The following is a 15,917-nucleotide window of genomic DNA, read 5'->3' on the forward strand; positions in this document are numbered from 1 at the left end:
GTGACAGTCCATCTTATCCACCCAAATAATCCTATCAGTAGTTTATTGACGAACACCTATGATAAAAGACTAGTTTAGTGCTACTGTATTATGGCAGCCATGTCAGAAAAAAATTGTCTTGTTAGGACTTAAAGGGTTTCTCCAGGACTAAAATATTGGATAGGTCATCAATCAATCAATATCAAATCAGTGAAGGTCCAACAGCCAGGACTCTCACAGATCGGCTGCTCTGGTGCGCACCCCTTTGGCTTACAGGCCGGTGGGCTCAGTCCCTGTTGGGGGGTCTGTTGGAAGCTCTGTCCCATTAAAGTGAATGGGGTTATTGGATTTTAGCTGCCTAATCCTTTTGATCTGAAAGGAGCCCACCAGGGGCGTTCAAGGGCTATATAGAGAACAAGAGCATACTGTGTAAGCGGCCACAAGAAAATGGCCTCAGACATGTGCGGTCGCCTTTGCCCGAAACCTGATGGCAGAGCCGACTGCGCATGCCTAGGATTTTGAAGATCAGGCCGGAAGAAGACCCGATGGAGAGGCGTTACAGAAGAAGACAAAGGCATTGCTGGAGATTTTTCAAGCTGCATTGGGGATGCCCCCCAGTGCTGTTTGAGCGCTGAGGAACGCCCCCAGTGCTGTCAGAAAAATCATTTGCATACTGCAGATTACCGGGAATATCACCTAAACATCGGCGCAGAGAAGACTTGTAAAGGTAGGAGAAGAATAGCCTTTCTTAAGGCTATTCCTACGTGTTAGTCTTAAAAAATGGGATTCTAATGATAGAATCCTTTTAAAATATATTAATGAATCTTAAAGAGGACCTTTCATGAGATCGGGCACATGCAGTTCTATATACTGCTGGAAAGCTGACAGTGCGCTGAATTCAGCGCACTGTCGGCTTTCCCGATCCGTGCCCGGTGTAAAGCGCTATCGGTCCCGGGACCGTAGCGCTTTAGTGTCAGAAGGGCTTTTCTGACAGTTAGCCAAGAACGTCCTTCTGCCTCGCGGCGCCTATCGCGCTGTACTGTGTGAGCGGGGAGGAACGCCCCCTCCCTCTACTCACAGTACTCGTCCATAGACGAGTGTTATCAGGAGAGGGAGGGAGGAGTTCCTCCCTGCTCCACAGTACAGCGCGATAGGCGCCACGAGGCAGAAGGACGTTCCTAGCTAACTGTCAGAAACGCCCTTCTGACACTAAAGCGCTACGGTCCCGGGACCGATAGCGCTTTACACCAGGCACAGATCGGGAAAGCCAATAGTGCGCTGAATTCAGCGCACTGTCAGCTTTCCAGCAGTATATAGAACTGCATGTGCCCGATCTCATGAAAGGTCCTCTTTAAATCAAAGAAGAAGACCAGTATAAGAAAGAGTAACCGTCATGTATGAACTTCTTGGAATAACATCAGTTTTATTGTTGCGATATATTTTTTTGTCGATGAATGTATTTATATACCCCACACTCACATTCTCCATTGTTGTCTTCCTACCTTCTGCACTCATACTATCCATCCTCCTCTCCATCCATAATGCCCATACTCCTGCGCTGTCTTCATCCTAAGGACTTATTCACACGTCCGCTTTTAGTACGTGTCATGTTCATTTACGTAATGGACTGCATGAGCACCAATTGATTTTAATGAACACATCAGACATCCATTTTTTTCACAACCTACTGGTCCCTGGAAAAAGAAGAGAGAGATGGTCGATTTTGTGGATCTCGGCGCTCCATTCTAGTTTATCCCCCGAAATCAAAAACCCCAACACATCATAAATTATAGAAAGATAAATAAATAAATATGTCTTTCACATTTGTGAAAAGTGGATCTATCACAGACAGCCAATGACCTGAAATTGAGGCAGCATTGTGTGCTCTGTGAAAGCAGGTGTGAATAAGCCCTTACATTCACAATATTAGGAGATCCATTTAATGGATGCTAAAAAATGAATTAAAACTATATTTACATAGAGTCAATGCTAACAAGAGAGAAAATAAAAATGGATCCGTACTTACTCTTTGTGAAGGGAGTGCCACCCATCTGCATCCAGTTTTTGCATCCTTTAAAGAGGACATTTCATCAGATTGGGCACAGGCAGTTCTATATACTGCTGGAAAGCTGACAGTGCGCTGAATTCAGCGCACTGTTGGCTTTCCCGATCTGTTCCCCGGGTAAAGAGCTATCGGTCCCGGGAACCGTAGGGCTTTACAGTCAGAAGGGCGTTTCTGACACTTAGCCAGGGACGCCCTTCTGCCCAGCAGTATCGCGCTGTATTGTGTGAGCGGGGAGGAACGCCCCCCCCTCTCACAGTGCTCGTCCATAGATGAGTATTATCAGGAGGGGAGGAGACGTTCCTCCCCGCTCCACAGTACAGCGCGATAGGCGCTGCTGGGCAGAAGGGCGTCCCTGGCTAAGTGTCAGAAACGCCCTTCTGACTGTAAAGCGCTACGGTACCGGGACCATTGAATTGACTTCAATGGACTTTTTAACCCATTGATTTCAATGTATTACGTGTGTTAAATGGAACCCATTGAAGTCAATGGGATTCTGTTTTGTAGCGCTGATCCTTATGCGAGTTATCGTGTAAGAATCAGCGCCGCGTTACATTGTGTGCATGCACCCTAAGAAACTTCTTAGATATATCCTATTCCTTTTGTAGCCATTCTGGGTTTGGGCTCAAAAAATGCAACAAAATCTGCAACAGAAAATGCTGTGTTTCTGCAATGTGTGTCCTCAGCCTAAGGATGAATTACATCTGCATTGGAGTCTGCTAAGGGCTCGTTCACACGGAGTAAATGCGGCACGCAATGTGCCGCGTGTATGGGACGTTTGTGCCGCGATTTTGACGGTGCATGTTTGCGGTCACGTTAACACGTGCGGTCGCGTGCCGCGTTTACTCTGTGTGAACAAGCCCTAAAATTGACTGAAGTTGGGCAAAAACCCAGCGGACGCCATCACAGTTCATGGGATCCATGTTTTTCCATGTATAACCTCGTAAAACTGCAGACTTTCTGAGAAAAACACTGTGGAAAAAGTAGAATTCTTTTCCGCAGCGTTTTTTTTTTTGCCGCAATTTGCAGCAGGGGGCTCATAGAGACTACTGGGGAGCAGCCAGTTGGGAGTAGTGGGCTTTGCTTAGGAGCTCCTAAAGACTCCCAGGCTCATGACAGAGGCCACAGTACTGCGCAGCCGCACAAGACTCGTCCTCAGCCCCCTGTTTTTCTCCTATGACCTGGACCATCGCGTTGTAACTTTCTAGCTTGGCCCCCTTAAGCTTCCGTAGGGTTTCCCGGAAGTGTCACTATGGATACGGTGGGAAGTTTGTGCCGGGGGGTTTTCAAGATGGAGAAATACCAGAAAATCCGGGTGGTCGGCAGAGGAGCCTTCGGGTGAGATGTCTGGGATGCCGATGTGATGAGAATGTGTTCAGTCCTAGTACAGACGGTGCGCCCTCTCTGCTGCATCACGTGATGTGCCAGACCCGTTATCTCTTGCGGTACCGCAGTGACAGCTGTCCTAGTGACCTGACGTTATTTGTCCCCATCACTAGAGGAGATTATCGCGACTCCATATACAGTGGCGGCTCACTATCACGTCAGACTACACTAGTGCTCACATAACGGCGGTAATGGCTCCAGGGCGTCTGAGACTAAGAAGTGAAGGAACCGAGAACACAGTCTGGAGGAAACATCACCTCTAGTTATATGGTTACAGCTCCTCTGCAGAGTGTAGTGTCTCCATGATAACAGACCACAAACACACCTTGTGCTGGAATCAGACTCTCTATTCACTGTCCCTCACTCCTTACTAATGTTCTTATTGTATGTCAGGAGGAAATAGAGGACAGAAGGAAGGAGCAGACCGCACTTTAGGCTTTGTCAGCTCTGGGCTAGTTCACACCGGGACATGGAGGAGGATTTTGACAGCAGAATCCACGTCATAATCCTCCTCCGTACAATGTTAGTCTATGGAGACTGCTAGCAGAGAAAAAGAAGCGACATGACCTTTCTTCAGGCGGAAAGCAATAGAAGTGAATGGGAGGCGAAAAACGCACGGAAAACGACGCGTTTTTTTCAGCCCATTCACTTTACAGGAGGGGAAAACAGCGTGGCTTTTTTTAAAGCTGTTGTTAAGGCTAGTTCACACGGGGCCAAAGGGGCGGATTTTGACAGCAGAATCCACGTCATAATCCACCCCTTTACAATGGTGGCCTATGGACAGGGGTGAACCTTCCCCTTTTGCCGCCTGAGCTAACTGCAGAAAGCCGCCCCCCCCCCCCCCGCCGGAGGAGGGGGCGGATCGGAGGCGTGGCCGGGTGGATCGGAGGCGTGGCCGGGTGGATCGGGGGCGTGGCCGAGTGAAGGGGCGGGGCTTAGCCCCGTTCGCCGGCAGAGAGTAGGCCCGGAGACTGCCTGCTCTCTGCCTGAGCGTGAGGGGAGGCTGCCGGAGCAGCGCTGCTCCAGCGGCCTCCCCAAACCACCGCCCGGTGATAAGCCAGTCCAGGACAGCTTGTCCTGGACTGGTTTAGGTTAGCAAAAATGCCGCCCTCCCTGAGGCCCTGGCATAGCGCCGCCTGAAGCACTCGCTTCAGGTCGCCTCATGGGAGGTGCGGCACTGCCTATGGAGACCACTAGCGTTCTTTTTTCCGCTATCAGCAACTGTCGATAGCGGAAAAAAAGAAGTGAGCTGCCCTTTCTTCAGGCAGATTCCGCGGCTCGCTGAGCCGCGGCTTCCGCCTGGCAGCCGCAACCTCCGGCGTCAGCCCATTCATTTGAGCCAACTCCGGGGTGGGGGAAACCGTGACATTGTGGCAGCCAGGTTTTGACCATATTTTGACTTGGCTCCCCGAGTCAAAATATGGTCAAAATCTGCCCCACCGTGTGAACAAGCCCTTACAAAAAAAATACAGCTCCAATAAAGCTTGGCAAGGTCCAAAAAAAGCTTCCTAATTAGGAAGCTTTTTGTTCTGGTGCCAAAATAAGCCACACGTTATTTACGTGTGAACTAACCCTTAGAGGGGTAATCCAAGGAGCCTATGTACAGCTAGTTTTGTAGACACCATACCAAGGGTTTGACACTGGGTCATATGATCAGAACAGCACCCGACCACCGAATTGCTCCATTTCCCTTCTCTTTTGCTGTTCTCTTTTACGTTCACATGGAGGAATTTGGTGCTGAATTTGAGGCGGATTCCACCTGATAGCAGCCTCCACTGATTTCAGTGGGAGTCTGATGTTTCCTCAAGCGGATATTTTCAGCTAACAGAAAAATAAGTGTCACGTTCGATCTTCAGGCATGTTCCGCCTGATAACTCCCACTGAAATGAGTCGGAGGCGGAAAATACTGCCTGACAGGTGCGTTATTTTACATGGAATTTGGACAAGTGGAAAATTCAGCTTCAAATTCCTGAAGCTGAATTTTCAGCTAGGAAAATTTCTGCCATGTGAACAACCTGTAGTCTGATAGCCCCTATAGCAGAGGCGACTACCTGTGAATACAGGAGAGGATGGAGGAGGCAGAGCAACTCAGGGGTTGGGTGATGGTTCTAATCATGTGACCCAGGGATGGGACCAGCCTAATTATGGTGCCTAAAAAACCTGGGGGAAGCAAATGAACACAGAATTTCTTGAAAAACAAATTTAAAAATGGTTCCAACCTCTCAGCCCTCCAGTGATCATGAGAATGGGGGGCCCGAGTCCCCTGTTTACATGTATAGTAGTGGACATGTATGACCACACTTCTGTTCACATCTATGGGACTGTTGCTACATTGCTATCTCCATTGTCCTATAGAATAGAAGGGTGGACATTCATACGCACCTTTTCATTCACACAGAGGACTCAGGACCCCAAAACTTATGATTTCTGCATGAACACGAGAGCCTTCATTCAAGAGGAGATGGGAAGGGGTTAGAAATGGTTAAAGGGGTTGTCTGTATAGATAAAATTGCCTGAATTACTACAGTGGATTCTTGATGATAGACCTGGCTTATGACACCCCCCCCCAGGTCACTTTATCAGAACTAGACTAGAGATGAGCGAACACTGTTCGGATCAGCTGATCCGAACAGCACGCTCCCATAGAAATGAATGGAAGCACCTGTGACGCTGACTTTGCCGGCGGCCGGCCGGCGTCACAGGTGCTTCCATTCATTTCTATGGGAGCGTGATGTTCGGATCGGCTGATCCGAACAGTGTTCGCTCATCTCTAAACTAGACCTTAACCACCGGGTTGCTCCTCCACATCCCTCCTCTCCTGTACATACAGCCCCCACAGCACAGGTATTTTCTTTGAGATCGGGAGAGGGCTGAGCAACTTGGAAATGGGGAGTGGTTCCTATCGTGAAATGGGTGTAACAGCCAGGCCAAAATCCCTGAATCCATTAAAAAGAAACTGCCAGTTGAATTAAAAGGGTTGTCCCATCTCAAGGATCCCATCTATACTGCTAGCTTGTGTGGATTTAAGACTTTTCCTAAATACATTGCTTTATCAAAACTGCTTTGTTTGGCCGTTATCTTAATTCATTGACTACATTGTTTACACTGTGTTTCCATAATTACGGAATGGGAGGGGGAGCTAAGTGCAGGGGAGCGAGCTTGTAGTTCTGAGCTGTTTATCTCTGTGCCCCAGACAAGTGATGTAGCTCCCTGCTCTCAGTTAGGGGAGGGGGAGCTGAGTGCTTGGGAGCCAGCTTGCATGTGAAATCCCGCCCACCAGTTAACGCAGAAAACCAGGAAAACAACTGCGTTTACAGCCGGCAAGCTGGTGAGCGAGCGACATGGGAATACCCCTTTAGGCTAAGGCCCCACGGGCCATAATCGCAGCGCTAAAGCGCTGTGGAAAGAACTGCTGCGTGATGGCATTGCGGTTCTTTCTGCAGCGCTTTGAAGAGAAGGTTCATGGAGTTTTCCTCTGCGGACTTTCTTTTAACATTATATCTACGGGAAAGCCGCCGGGTTTCCGTAGATATAATTGATATGCTGCGATTTGCAAAGGGTCCATGGGGTCCCGGCCTTAAGGTAATTTTAGTCCCCCCTTCAACTGCTTCACTGTTAAAGAGAACCTTTCATGTCCTCATGAATGTGCGGTTTTATTTACCGCTAGAAGCCAACAGTGTGCTGAATTCGCCTTTTCCAGTATGTGCCCTGGTGGTGAAGATATCAGGGCCAGAACTATCTCCTCACTGTCAGAAGGGCGTTCCTCATAGCTCAGTGTCATCACTTGGTGGTAAGGATGATCCCCTCTAACCGTACAGGGCTATGGTAGAGCACTGTATACTGTCAGGGGGCGCGTTCCTCACAGTCCAGTGATGATGCTGAGCTATGAAGAACGCTCTTCTGACAGTGGGGAGATATTGGTGCTGAAATTAACAGGCACTGATATCTCCAGCCCTGGGCATATGTTCATATAACTGCGGCAAAATCTGCAGCGAAAAACACAGATTTTCTGTAACATGTGCAGCTAGTGTGACCAGTAACATGTTTCAGCTGCATTTTACATTTCGTGTATCTGACACAGTCACCAGTTTTGAAAGGGTAAAACCTCAGGATGTGAATTTGTGAAGTCAGAAGCTGTCCCAACCTCATACCGACCACTCTGAAGTTAGGTTCATACACTGCAAGTTTGTAGCAGGTTATCTGCTGGTGGAACCTCTGGTGGATAATCTGTTGTGAAGTGGTTGATAGGATTTAAAGGGGCTCCATCAGCAAAATTATTCTGTATGAGCCCCACATATGCCTGAATAGACTTTAAAAAGGATATTCAGGCACCGCTAATCTTATTTTAACCCCCCCCCCAACCGTCTTAAAATAATACCCTAAAAACGAATATGCAAATGATACTTATCTGTGCACGGTGGGCGGTCCTGCACTGGTGGACGTCATCTGCTGTCACGCCTTCCTCTTCTTTCTTCTTCCAGCGACGTCCGCCTGTCCTGGCTCTTCCCCGCCTTGATCTTCTGTTCTTCCGGTGGATTTGGTTCAAATCCCGTGCAGGCGCAGTATTGCTCTCTCCGGAGTGCTACTGCGCACGCTCCGGAGCCATTTTTGTAGTAGTTCTAAGTTACCCTTAGAACTACGTGCATGCGCAGTACGCTCGTGAACCTCTTCATTCCGGAAGAGTAGAAGATCAAGGCGTGGAAGAGCCAGGACAGGAGGACGTCGCTGGAAGAAGAAAGAAGACGAAGGCGTGACCGCAAGATGACGTCGGACAGTGCACGACCGCCCACCATGCACGGGTAAGTATCATTTGCATATTTGTTTTTAGGGTATTATTTTAAAACTAGGAGAGGGGTTAAAATAAGATTAGCGGTGCCTGAATAGCCTTTTTAAAGGCTATTCAGGCATATGTGGGACTCGCAGCATAATTTTGCTGATAGAGCCCCTTTAAATAAATCCCATCCATGCCCTGTGGAAAACGCGTGGGTTTTGACAATTATTGATGCGAATACTGCAGCCGTTTCCAACCTTTAAAACTACCAAGCGGCCCTAGTCATGTGGCTATCACACAGCTATGTATGACCCGGCCTAAGGCTGATTTCTCTACAGGTCCCCATGAAATTCAGTGCAAGTCAATTTGCGTTCCAGAATATGGATGAGATTGGTTTAAACCCCATTCACTATTCTTCTACTTTAGATCACAGCAGGATAGCCACCGGCAACTTTGTAGTGACTAACCTGCTGCAGTCCCTCCCCGTGTATCTGTCACCTAAGGCTTGAGATTAGTTTCATTGTTATAGGCTGGGACTGGGGACGAAAATATTTCACAAGACAAAAACACCACCAAATATGCTTGTAAAATACATTGTTAAAAGTCTGTGCTATATTTATGCTTGCAGTGTAAAACGCAGACATGACAGGGGGTGTGAAGGGTACCTGAAACTTCTACTTAAAAATATGTTAAAGGCGTTTTCCAGGCTAAATTATATTGATGGCCTATCTTTGGGATAAGACATCAATTAAAGATGTTGTTATGCCTTCCCTTCAGTTCAGAAGTAGAAAAAGGGACTTGGTTATGTATTCCCCATAAGACAGAAGCAACATGAATTGACATATCTCATTTTCTACTTAGCTTTGGTTCATTAGGGGACAGATGAGATGAGTGACCATAGCTTATGTGTATGGTAGTAGAAAGCCTTGGGTCCAGTGACACACACCCATGTATAGTCAGGTGGATGCTAAGTCCATTGGACATGCTTTGCCCTGCAGATTCAGGTTGACTCTCCTATAGGTATAAGCTTGCCAGGAAGTTCGTGGAGAAACTTCCTTTATTCCATTCTTACAGGAGTTTTCCAGTACTAAGATATTGATGAGATATCTTGTCCAATAAGAGATTGGCGGAGAACCTCATGATCAGCTGCGACTGCGGCATTCGGATAAGCACTACAACCGCTTCTCCACATACTAAGCACAGCGCCATAGACTGTAGAGTGGCTGAGAGTTTATTCAGATGTAGTAAGGCCATGTGACCGGTGAATCTCCCTGGCCTGAGAAGAGAAGACGGCCACTTCAAATAGTTGTATAGCGGGGACGGGGGCATATGTCGTGTCAATACTGATTAAATATTGATGACCTATCCTAATTTGTGAATTTGGGAACAGGTAATATTTGCATGGTGATGCACTGTGGGCTTGTAGGCACCCATGTCTAACTGGAGTTCCTTTCTTATGAGTATGGTAATAGTCTGAATGAGCCATCAATATGTGACTTCTCATGTTTGTCCCCAGGATCGTGCACTTGTGCCTGAGAAAAGCCGACCAGAAATTAGTGATCATCAAACAAATCCCGGTGGAGCAGATGACTAAAGATGAGCGCCTGGCCGCACAAAATGAGTGTCAAGTACTGAAACTATTGAATCACCCAAACATCATTGAATACTATGAGAATTTTCTGGAAGACAAGGCCCTTATGATTGCAATGGAGTATGCTCCAGGTGAGTACCAGCCGTATCAGTGCCCCAAGGATAATAGTCTCATTCAATATACAGTATGATGGTGTTTCCATACTTGCCAACTATAACTATTACTTGACCTATTAAAGATTGGCACAATTTTATTGCACATAATCACGTTTAAGGCCAGAGTACAGTGTGAATTTTAACAGTGTTACTGACTAATTTTAACTATTTAGTTGTGTGAAATCAATTAGTAGCACTCCAAAAAGTCGCAGTGTAGCCCCAACCTAAAGTGGACTTGTCACCAGATCTGAAAAGCCCTGTGATGTATATCTTCTAATAGGACAGGTCATCAGTTGACGATCAGCAGAGATCCAACAACAAGGATCCCCGTGGATCAGCTATTTGAAGCAGCAGCAGCACTTCATGAGCACAGTTTCTGTCTCATAAACCTCGTAACGTCTTGTTCATTGGTCACATGGCTCGTTTGCTGCTCAGTCCCTTTCGAGTAAATGGACTGAGCTGTGATACAAAGCAGAACCTACAAATGAAAGGCCCTGTATTTAGTAATTAGTGAAGGCGTCACAGAGCTCACTCTAAGGGTAAGTTCAAATGGGGGGTTTTGGACCGGAACTTGGTGCACCAGCATCCAGTCGCGCACTCCGCTCCGGATTAGGCCCAAATGAATGGGCCTAGCTGGGAGGGAGTGTCTTCAGGCGGATGTCGGTCATCAATTATTAAGCTTTTCTCACTAAGTCATGTATTTTCGCCTAAACCATTCTCCCTGTCAAATGACACAAAGCACAAGACAAATGTTGTGCTAGGCATATAAGCCAGGATTTGTTATGGAAACCGAGCCAGAATTGTGATCCCTTTAGTAAATGTCTGGTTGCTTGCACCACCTGGAAGCCTACATCTTATGTAAGAACAGTATGGGTAAACTCCTCGGCTCCCTCTAGTGTAGCTGCGGTTAGTCTGAATTTTATACCTGTACTTTTTTATGCAGGAAGTTTTTATTCCTCAATGAAATAATATTCTATGCATTAGCACAAAATGGTGGACTTAAAAATTCTAAGGTTTACTTTGAATTGTATTAGTATTGTTATAATGGGCACAGTGGTTCCCCTGTATCTGAGGAGGCCCAAAGGCTCCACTGTTAAATAATAGGATGGATACAATACAATACAAGACAAATAAAGGTAGTTAGGGGGGGGCCAATCCAGATTCTTTATACTATCTATGGCCTATCAGGGTTCCTCCTAAAGGCCCCCTGTGCACACGAGAAAAGTACCGAAACAGGGATCAGACATGTTGGATTTCAGCACCCTCTCCTTTTCTTCTCAATGTCAAGCAGCAGTTTACTCCATGGCCAAGCTGAGTGTACATGTATATTAAAGGAATATCTTATCTTATATTGGAAAGAGTAGCTGTTGGTTGACAGCTATTGAAGAAGTATGGATCTTTACTCTTTACTTAGGGGCCATTTTATTTGCACCTTTAACCTTTTATGGGTTACACCTTTACTGCAAGCATGCTTCTTTCTGTTTAGTATGGTTATTACACAGTAATCTGATAAAAGGACCGAAACCAGTTGCTTATGTAACTCCAGGTCAGAAACCAGAATGACTCAGATTGTTGACATAAGGAAGGTCATTGTTTTGCAGGGTAGATGTGGCAGTACTTACTGGAATGTGGCTTCATCTAGTCTCGTAATGACAGCTCGGTATAAATGATGTCCTTGCCACATGTATGCACCGGGAAACAATAAACACCTATTATTTTATTATAATGACCTTTTCTGCCAATGTGCCCTTTAAACTGAAGAATTTCTGTATTTTATATACACTGAATTAAAATGCCATTTCTACTGGTCTGTGTACTAATAATACATACACGGCGTTCTGTATTTCATAGTGTGGCTTTTATTTTCACTTGTTTTATTGGCAGCATTACACAATATACAGCTGTATGAGAGGTATACAGTGCAACATGCTGAAGATCCAGATACACTGCAGTAAATAGGAGTGACAAGGAGTAAAGTTCACATCCAATGAGAACAATCACATATAACATAGTAGTCTATGAGAGAGGAGCAACAGGAGGCTGCAGGAATGTCCAAGTGACACCTGCATGCGAAGCCGTGTCAAAGGGAGTCTGTCAGGGTGATCTGGACTTTAAACCACCTACAGCCCCTATTGGACCAGGGGTTTAGTGTCCCAAATCGCCCTTTTATAAAGACATACGTGCCCACAATTAAAATAAAATGGGATTTTACTCCCCCCAGTCTATAAGTTCCCTTTAAACCAGGATGCCCAGATCGATTCCTATTTTATACACAATAGGAGGAATTCATCATTACTGGTGTTTCCTATGCTAGTGTTTATAAATTTCCTGGCTGCTACAAAGCATGTCTGAATTACTAAGAGGCTCCGGCCATTTAATAACTCAAGTGTGTGACCATGCACCAAAATGGAAGTCTATTCAAGTCAGGAACTGGCACCAATTTCCTGTATAACTCAAAGCAGTCTTGTTAATTTTCACTTTGACACAGCTAGAACATTCATTTCAGATTAGCAGGTGTCTGACGAGAACCCCACAGATCAGTTGTTTCTTCCGTGAGCGCACAAGCTGCAGTGTTCACTTGCCAGTCTTTGGATAGTGATGGTTGTGAGCACTGCACTAGATCCCCATTCAAGTGTATGGGACAAAGACTGCAGTACTCATAACCATCACGTGAGTACTGGAGCTTGTGTGCTAATGGGATTGATAGTCAGATCTCCACTGATCTAAAATTAATCTCCTATCTATATGGTCATCAATTTTATAAAAGCAGATAACCCCTTAAGGTATATTTCTACATATTTAGTGTATATGTTTTTCTTCTTCCTTCCTTTAGGGGGCACATTAGCGGAATACATCCAGAAGCGGTGTAATTCACTATTGGATGAAGATACTATTCTACACTTCTTTGTCCAAATCCTCCTTGCTCTACATCATGTGCATAACAAACTCATCCTTCACCGAGACTTGAAGACACAGAACATCCTGCTGGACAAACACCAAATGATTGTAAAGATTGGCGACTTCGGAATCTCAAAAATTCTCAGTAGTAAGAGTAAAGCGTACACGGTGAGTACACAAATCAAGCCTTTACACAGAACAGGAAATGCAAATTTCCATTATAGTAGAAGTATTGTAAAATGATGATATTGTTCCTCACCACTGGATGATGTTCTGCTACATTTGCATTTCCGCGGTGTCATTGGACTGCAACTTAGCAGTATGAATCTAAGGCATATAGGTCCTCTAAGTATCTGAATATAAGAAAATACTAAAAATACCCACATCTTTACTATGCTTTACTAGTATGTACACTATATGTCCTGTTCAGAACTTATGGTCCTCATAGTAAAACAGAAAATCTACACCACAAACGGTAAGAAGACGTTTTAAATCTATATTTACTCAGACAAAGACAAGTAAAGGTAGCTATAGACTGCAGATGACTGTCTACTGAGCTCTCACTCGGCCAGTTAAAGACGACCTTTCACCACCTCCGCCAGTTCAAGTTCTTACCATCCAGTAATAGGCGGCATTGCTCCACTCCTGAGCAACAAGTCTGTCTGTTAGAAAAAATTCAATGGAGCAGCAATTATTAAAGAGGACCTTTCACCATATCTGGGCACATGCAGTGTTATATACTGCCGGAAAGCTGACAGTGCGCTGAGTTCAGCGCACTGTCGGCTTTCCCGATCTGTGCCCGGTGTAAAGAGCTTACGGTGCCGGTACCGTAGTGCTCTATGGTCAGAAGGGCGTTTCTGACCATTAGCCAGAGACGTCCTTCTGCCTCGCGGCGCCTATCATGCTGTGCTGTGGAGCCGGGAGGAACGCCCTCTCCATCTCCTGATAATACTCGTCTATGGACGAGCGCTGTGAGCAGAGGGAGGGGGCGTTCCTCCCCGCTCCACAGTACAGCGCGATAGGCGCCGCGAGGCAGAAGGACATCTCTGGCTAATGGTCAGAAACGCCCTTCTGACCATAGAAGAGCTACGGTACCGGCACCATAAGCTCTTCACACCGGGCACACATCGGGAAAGCCGACAGTGTGCTGAACTCAGCGCACTGTCAGCTTTCCGGCAGTATATAACACTGCATGTTCCCGGATATGGTGAAAGGTCCTCTTTAAATGACTTGTTGGAGGTGGTGAAAGGTCCTTTTATAAGGTGATTTTTTTGACATCCAGCATACTGCTCCTGTACTGAATGGGCAGTGTATTCGAGGCACCCTTCTAGTAGCACATTTACCCTCATTTGTCCTTCAGAACCGCATCAAAGCTTTGTGGCATACATGGATATCATTCATGGGTATGCCAAGATAGTATTCTTCATAATAATAACTCAATTTCTCCACCTCCGCCATCCTGAACTGTTCCCACCTTACAAGAAGGGTTCATTGATTCATGCAGCTTGAGCCAAATTCTGACCCTTCTTCATGGCGCTACAGAAGTCAAAATTTACCTGACCAGGTGATGTTTCTCCACTTCTCAGTGATCCGGCTATTTGTGCTCTTTTGCCCGCTTGCCTTTCTGCTTCCCTTAGTGATGGCACCTGAACTGCTCACTGTTCTAGCCTCTCTGTGCTGAAGAAAGATGAGTTGGGCATTCAGTCTAATTAATTGGAGCACCGGTAATGTATCAGCTGTAATTTGCTTGACTGCTTGAACAATTCAGACCTCATTCAGCAATGATTTGTGTGCATGTTATTTTTTGGTCACACCATACTCCGTGTACTCTGCACCAAGGGCACTCAACTACTTTTAGTAAAGTTTTCCTTACCTGGGTTGCCATCAGGTTAAGGTCCAAGATGAACAGTAGCAAAACAAGTCCAGTATTTACATATGTTAAGGCACTTCTCTATCCCTGACCAGTCCTACCCATCCCCCCTTTGACCCTACACCCTCTCATTGTCCCCATTACAGTAATAGTGCCCTTCTCTGTACATCGTATGATGTTTCTTCCTTAGTGCCCCCAAATTGTGTTACAAAGTATAATGTCATCTTAGTGTTTTTCACATAACATATTGTCTCGTTGGTACCCCCATAATTCTCCCCACACATTAGATTGCCCCGCAAACAGTATAATACCCCCTTTTGGCTTTCACCTAAAATATTGTCCTATTAGTCTCCCCACACAGTATTATATCCCACAGTATAATGTCCCTTTGTGCCCCTTCACACCCCATTAGTTCCACCAAATATTATAATGCCATTTTATTGCTCTCACGCAGCATTAATCCCCCATATTACCCCTACACAGAACAGCACACTGATGATGCCTCCACTGGAGGGGTAAGACTGATCTCCCAACTGGTGCCCCATTAACACTGAATCTGCATAAGGGATCTGCTGCCTACACAACAATGTAGTTACTGATAATGGGGAACAATAGTCTAATCTAATCGATGGGGGTCAGAACAGAACTATTGGAGCCGACATGATGCAGCTCCACTTCTGGCCCTATGGGCACATGACCACCAGTGGACGGGATCTGTATGAGCTGCTGGGTCCTAGAGGACTCAAATCAACTCTGCAGTGTAGCTTAGGAGGTAAAATGTGAAAAACAGGAGGTAAATATGAGTAACATTTCCCCTCTGCTTTTTCTTACCATTTCCCTGTATTAAAATAAGGAAAAGACAAGCAAAAAAATAAACATTAAAGTAAATCTGAATAAAGACGCGGAAATTATTATTATAACCCAAAAGAAAAATATGGTATAGTCCTTGAAACCGCATGAACAAAAAAAATCCAAATGTGTGTCTGTTTCCAAACCAGAGAAAATGGCCCAGTCCTGAAGTGGTTAATTACATTCATCTACACTTTATGTGTATAGACCAAAACTTCCATGAAAAGGTTAAAATTGTCCTTTCAGTGAATAAATTGAAGAAAAAACATTTTTTTTAGAAGTATGCCATATTATCGTAAAAGCCTCCTAGGTCACTTACTAGCCGCAGATGATGGGTGCCCACCTTCCACATACAT

General features: G+C 45.6%; 1 protein-coding gene across 1 annotated transcript in view; it reads left to right on the forward strand.

Moving 5' to 3' along the window:
• The first annotated feature begins 3,325 nt into the window (after positions 1-3,325).
• NEK8 (NIMA related kinase 8) overlaps positions 3,326-15,917 on the forward strand; it is a 57,389-nt gene continuing 44,797 nt past the window's right edge. The window contains exons 1-3 of the mRNA XM_075262602.1: positions 3,326-3,379; positions 9,715-9,920; positions 12,778-13,010. Of these exons, the coding sequence (XP_075118703.1) occupies positions 3,333-3,379; positions 9,715-9,920; positions 12,778-13,010 (486 nt within the window). The 5' untranslated portion in view covers positions 3,326-3,332. The remainder of the gene's footprint in view (positions 3,380-9,714; positions 9,921-12,777; positions 13,011-15,917) is intronic.

The sequence above is a fragment of the Leptodactylus fuscus genome, chromosome 2 (genome assembly GCF_031893055.1).
Source record: "Leptodactylus fuscus isolate aLepFus1 chromosome 2, aLepFus1.hap2, whole genome shotgun sequence".
In the NCBI taxonomy this organism is placed as follows: domain Eukaryota; kingdom Metazoa; phylum Chordata; class Amphibia; order Anura; family Leptodactylidae; genus Leptodactylus; species Leptodactylus fuscus.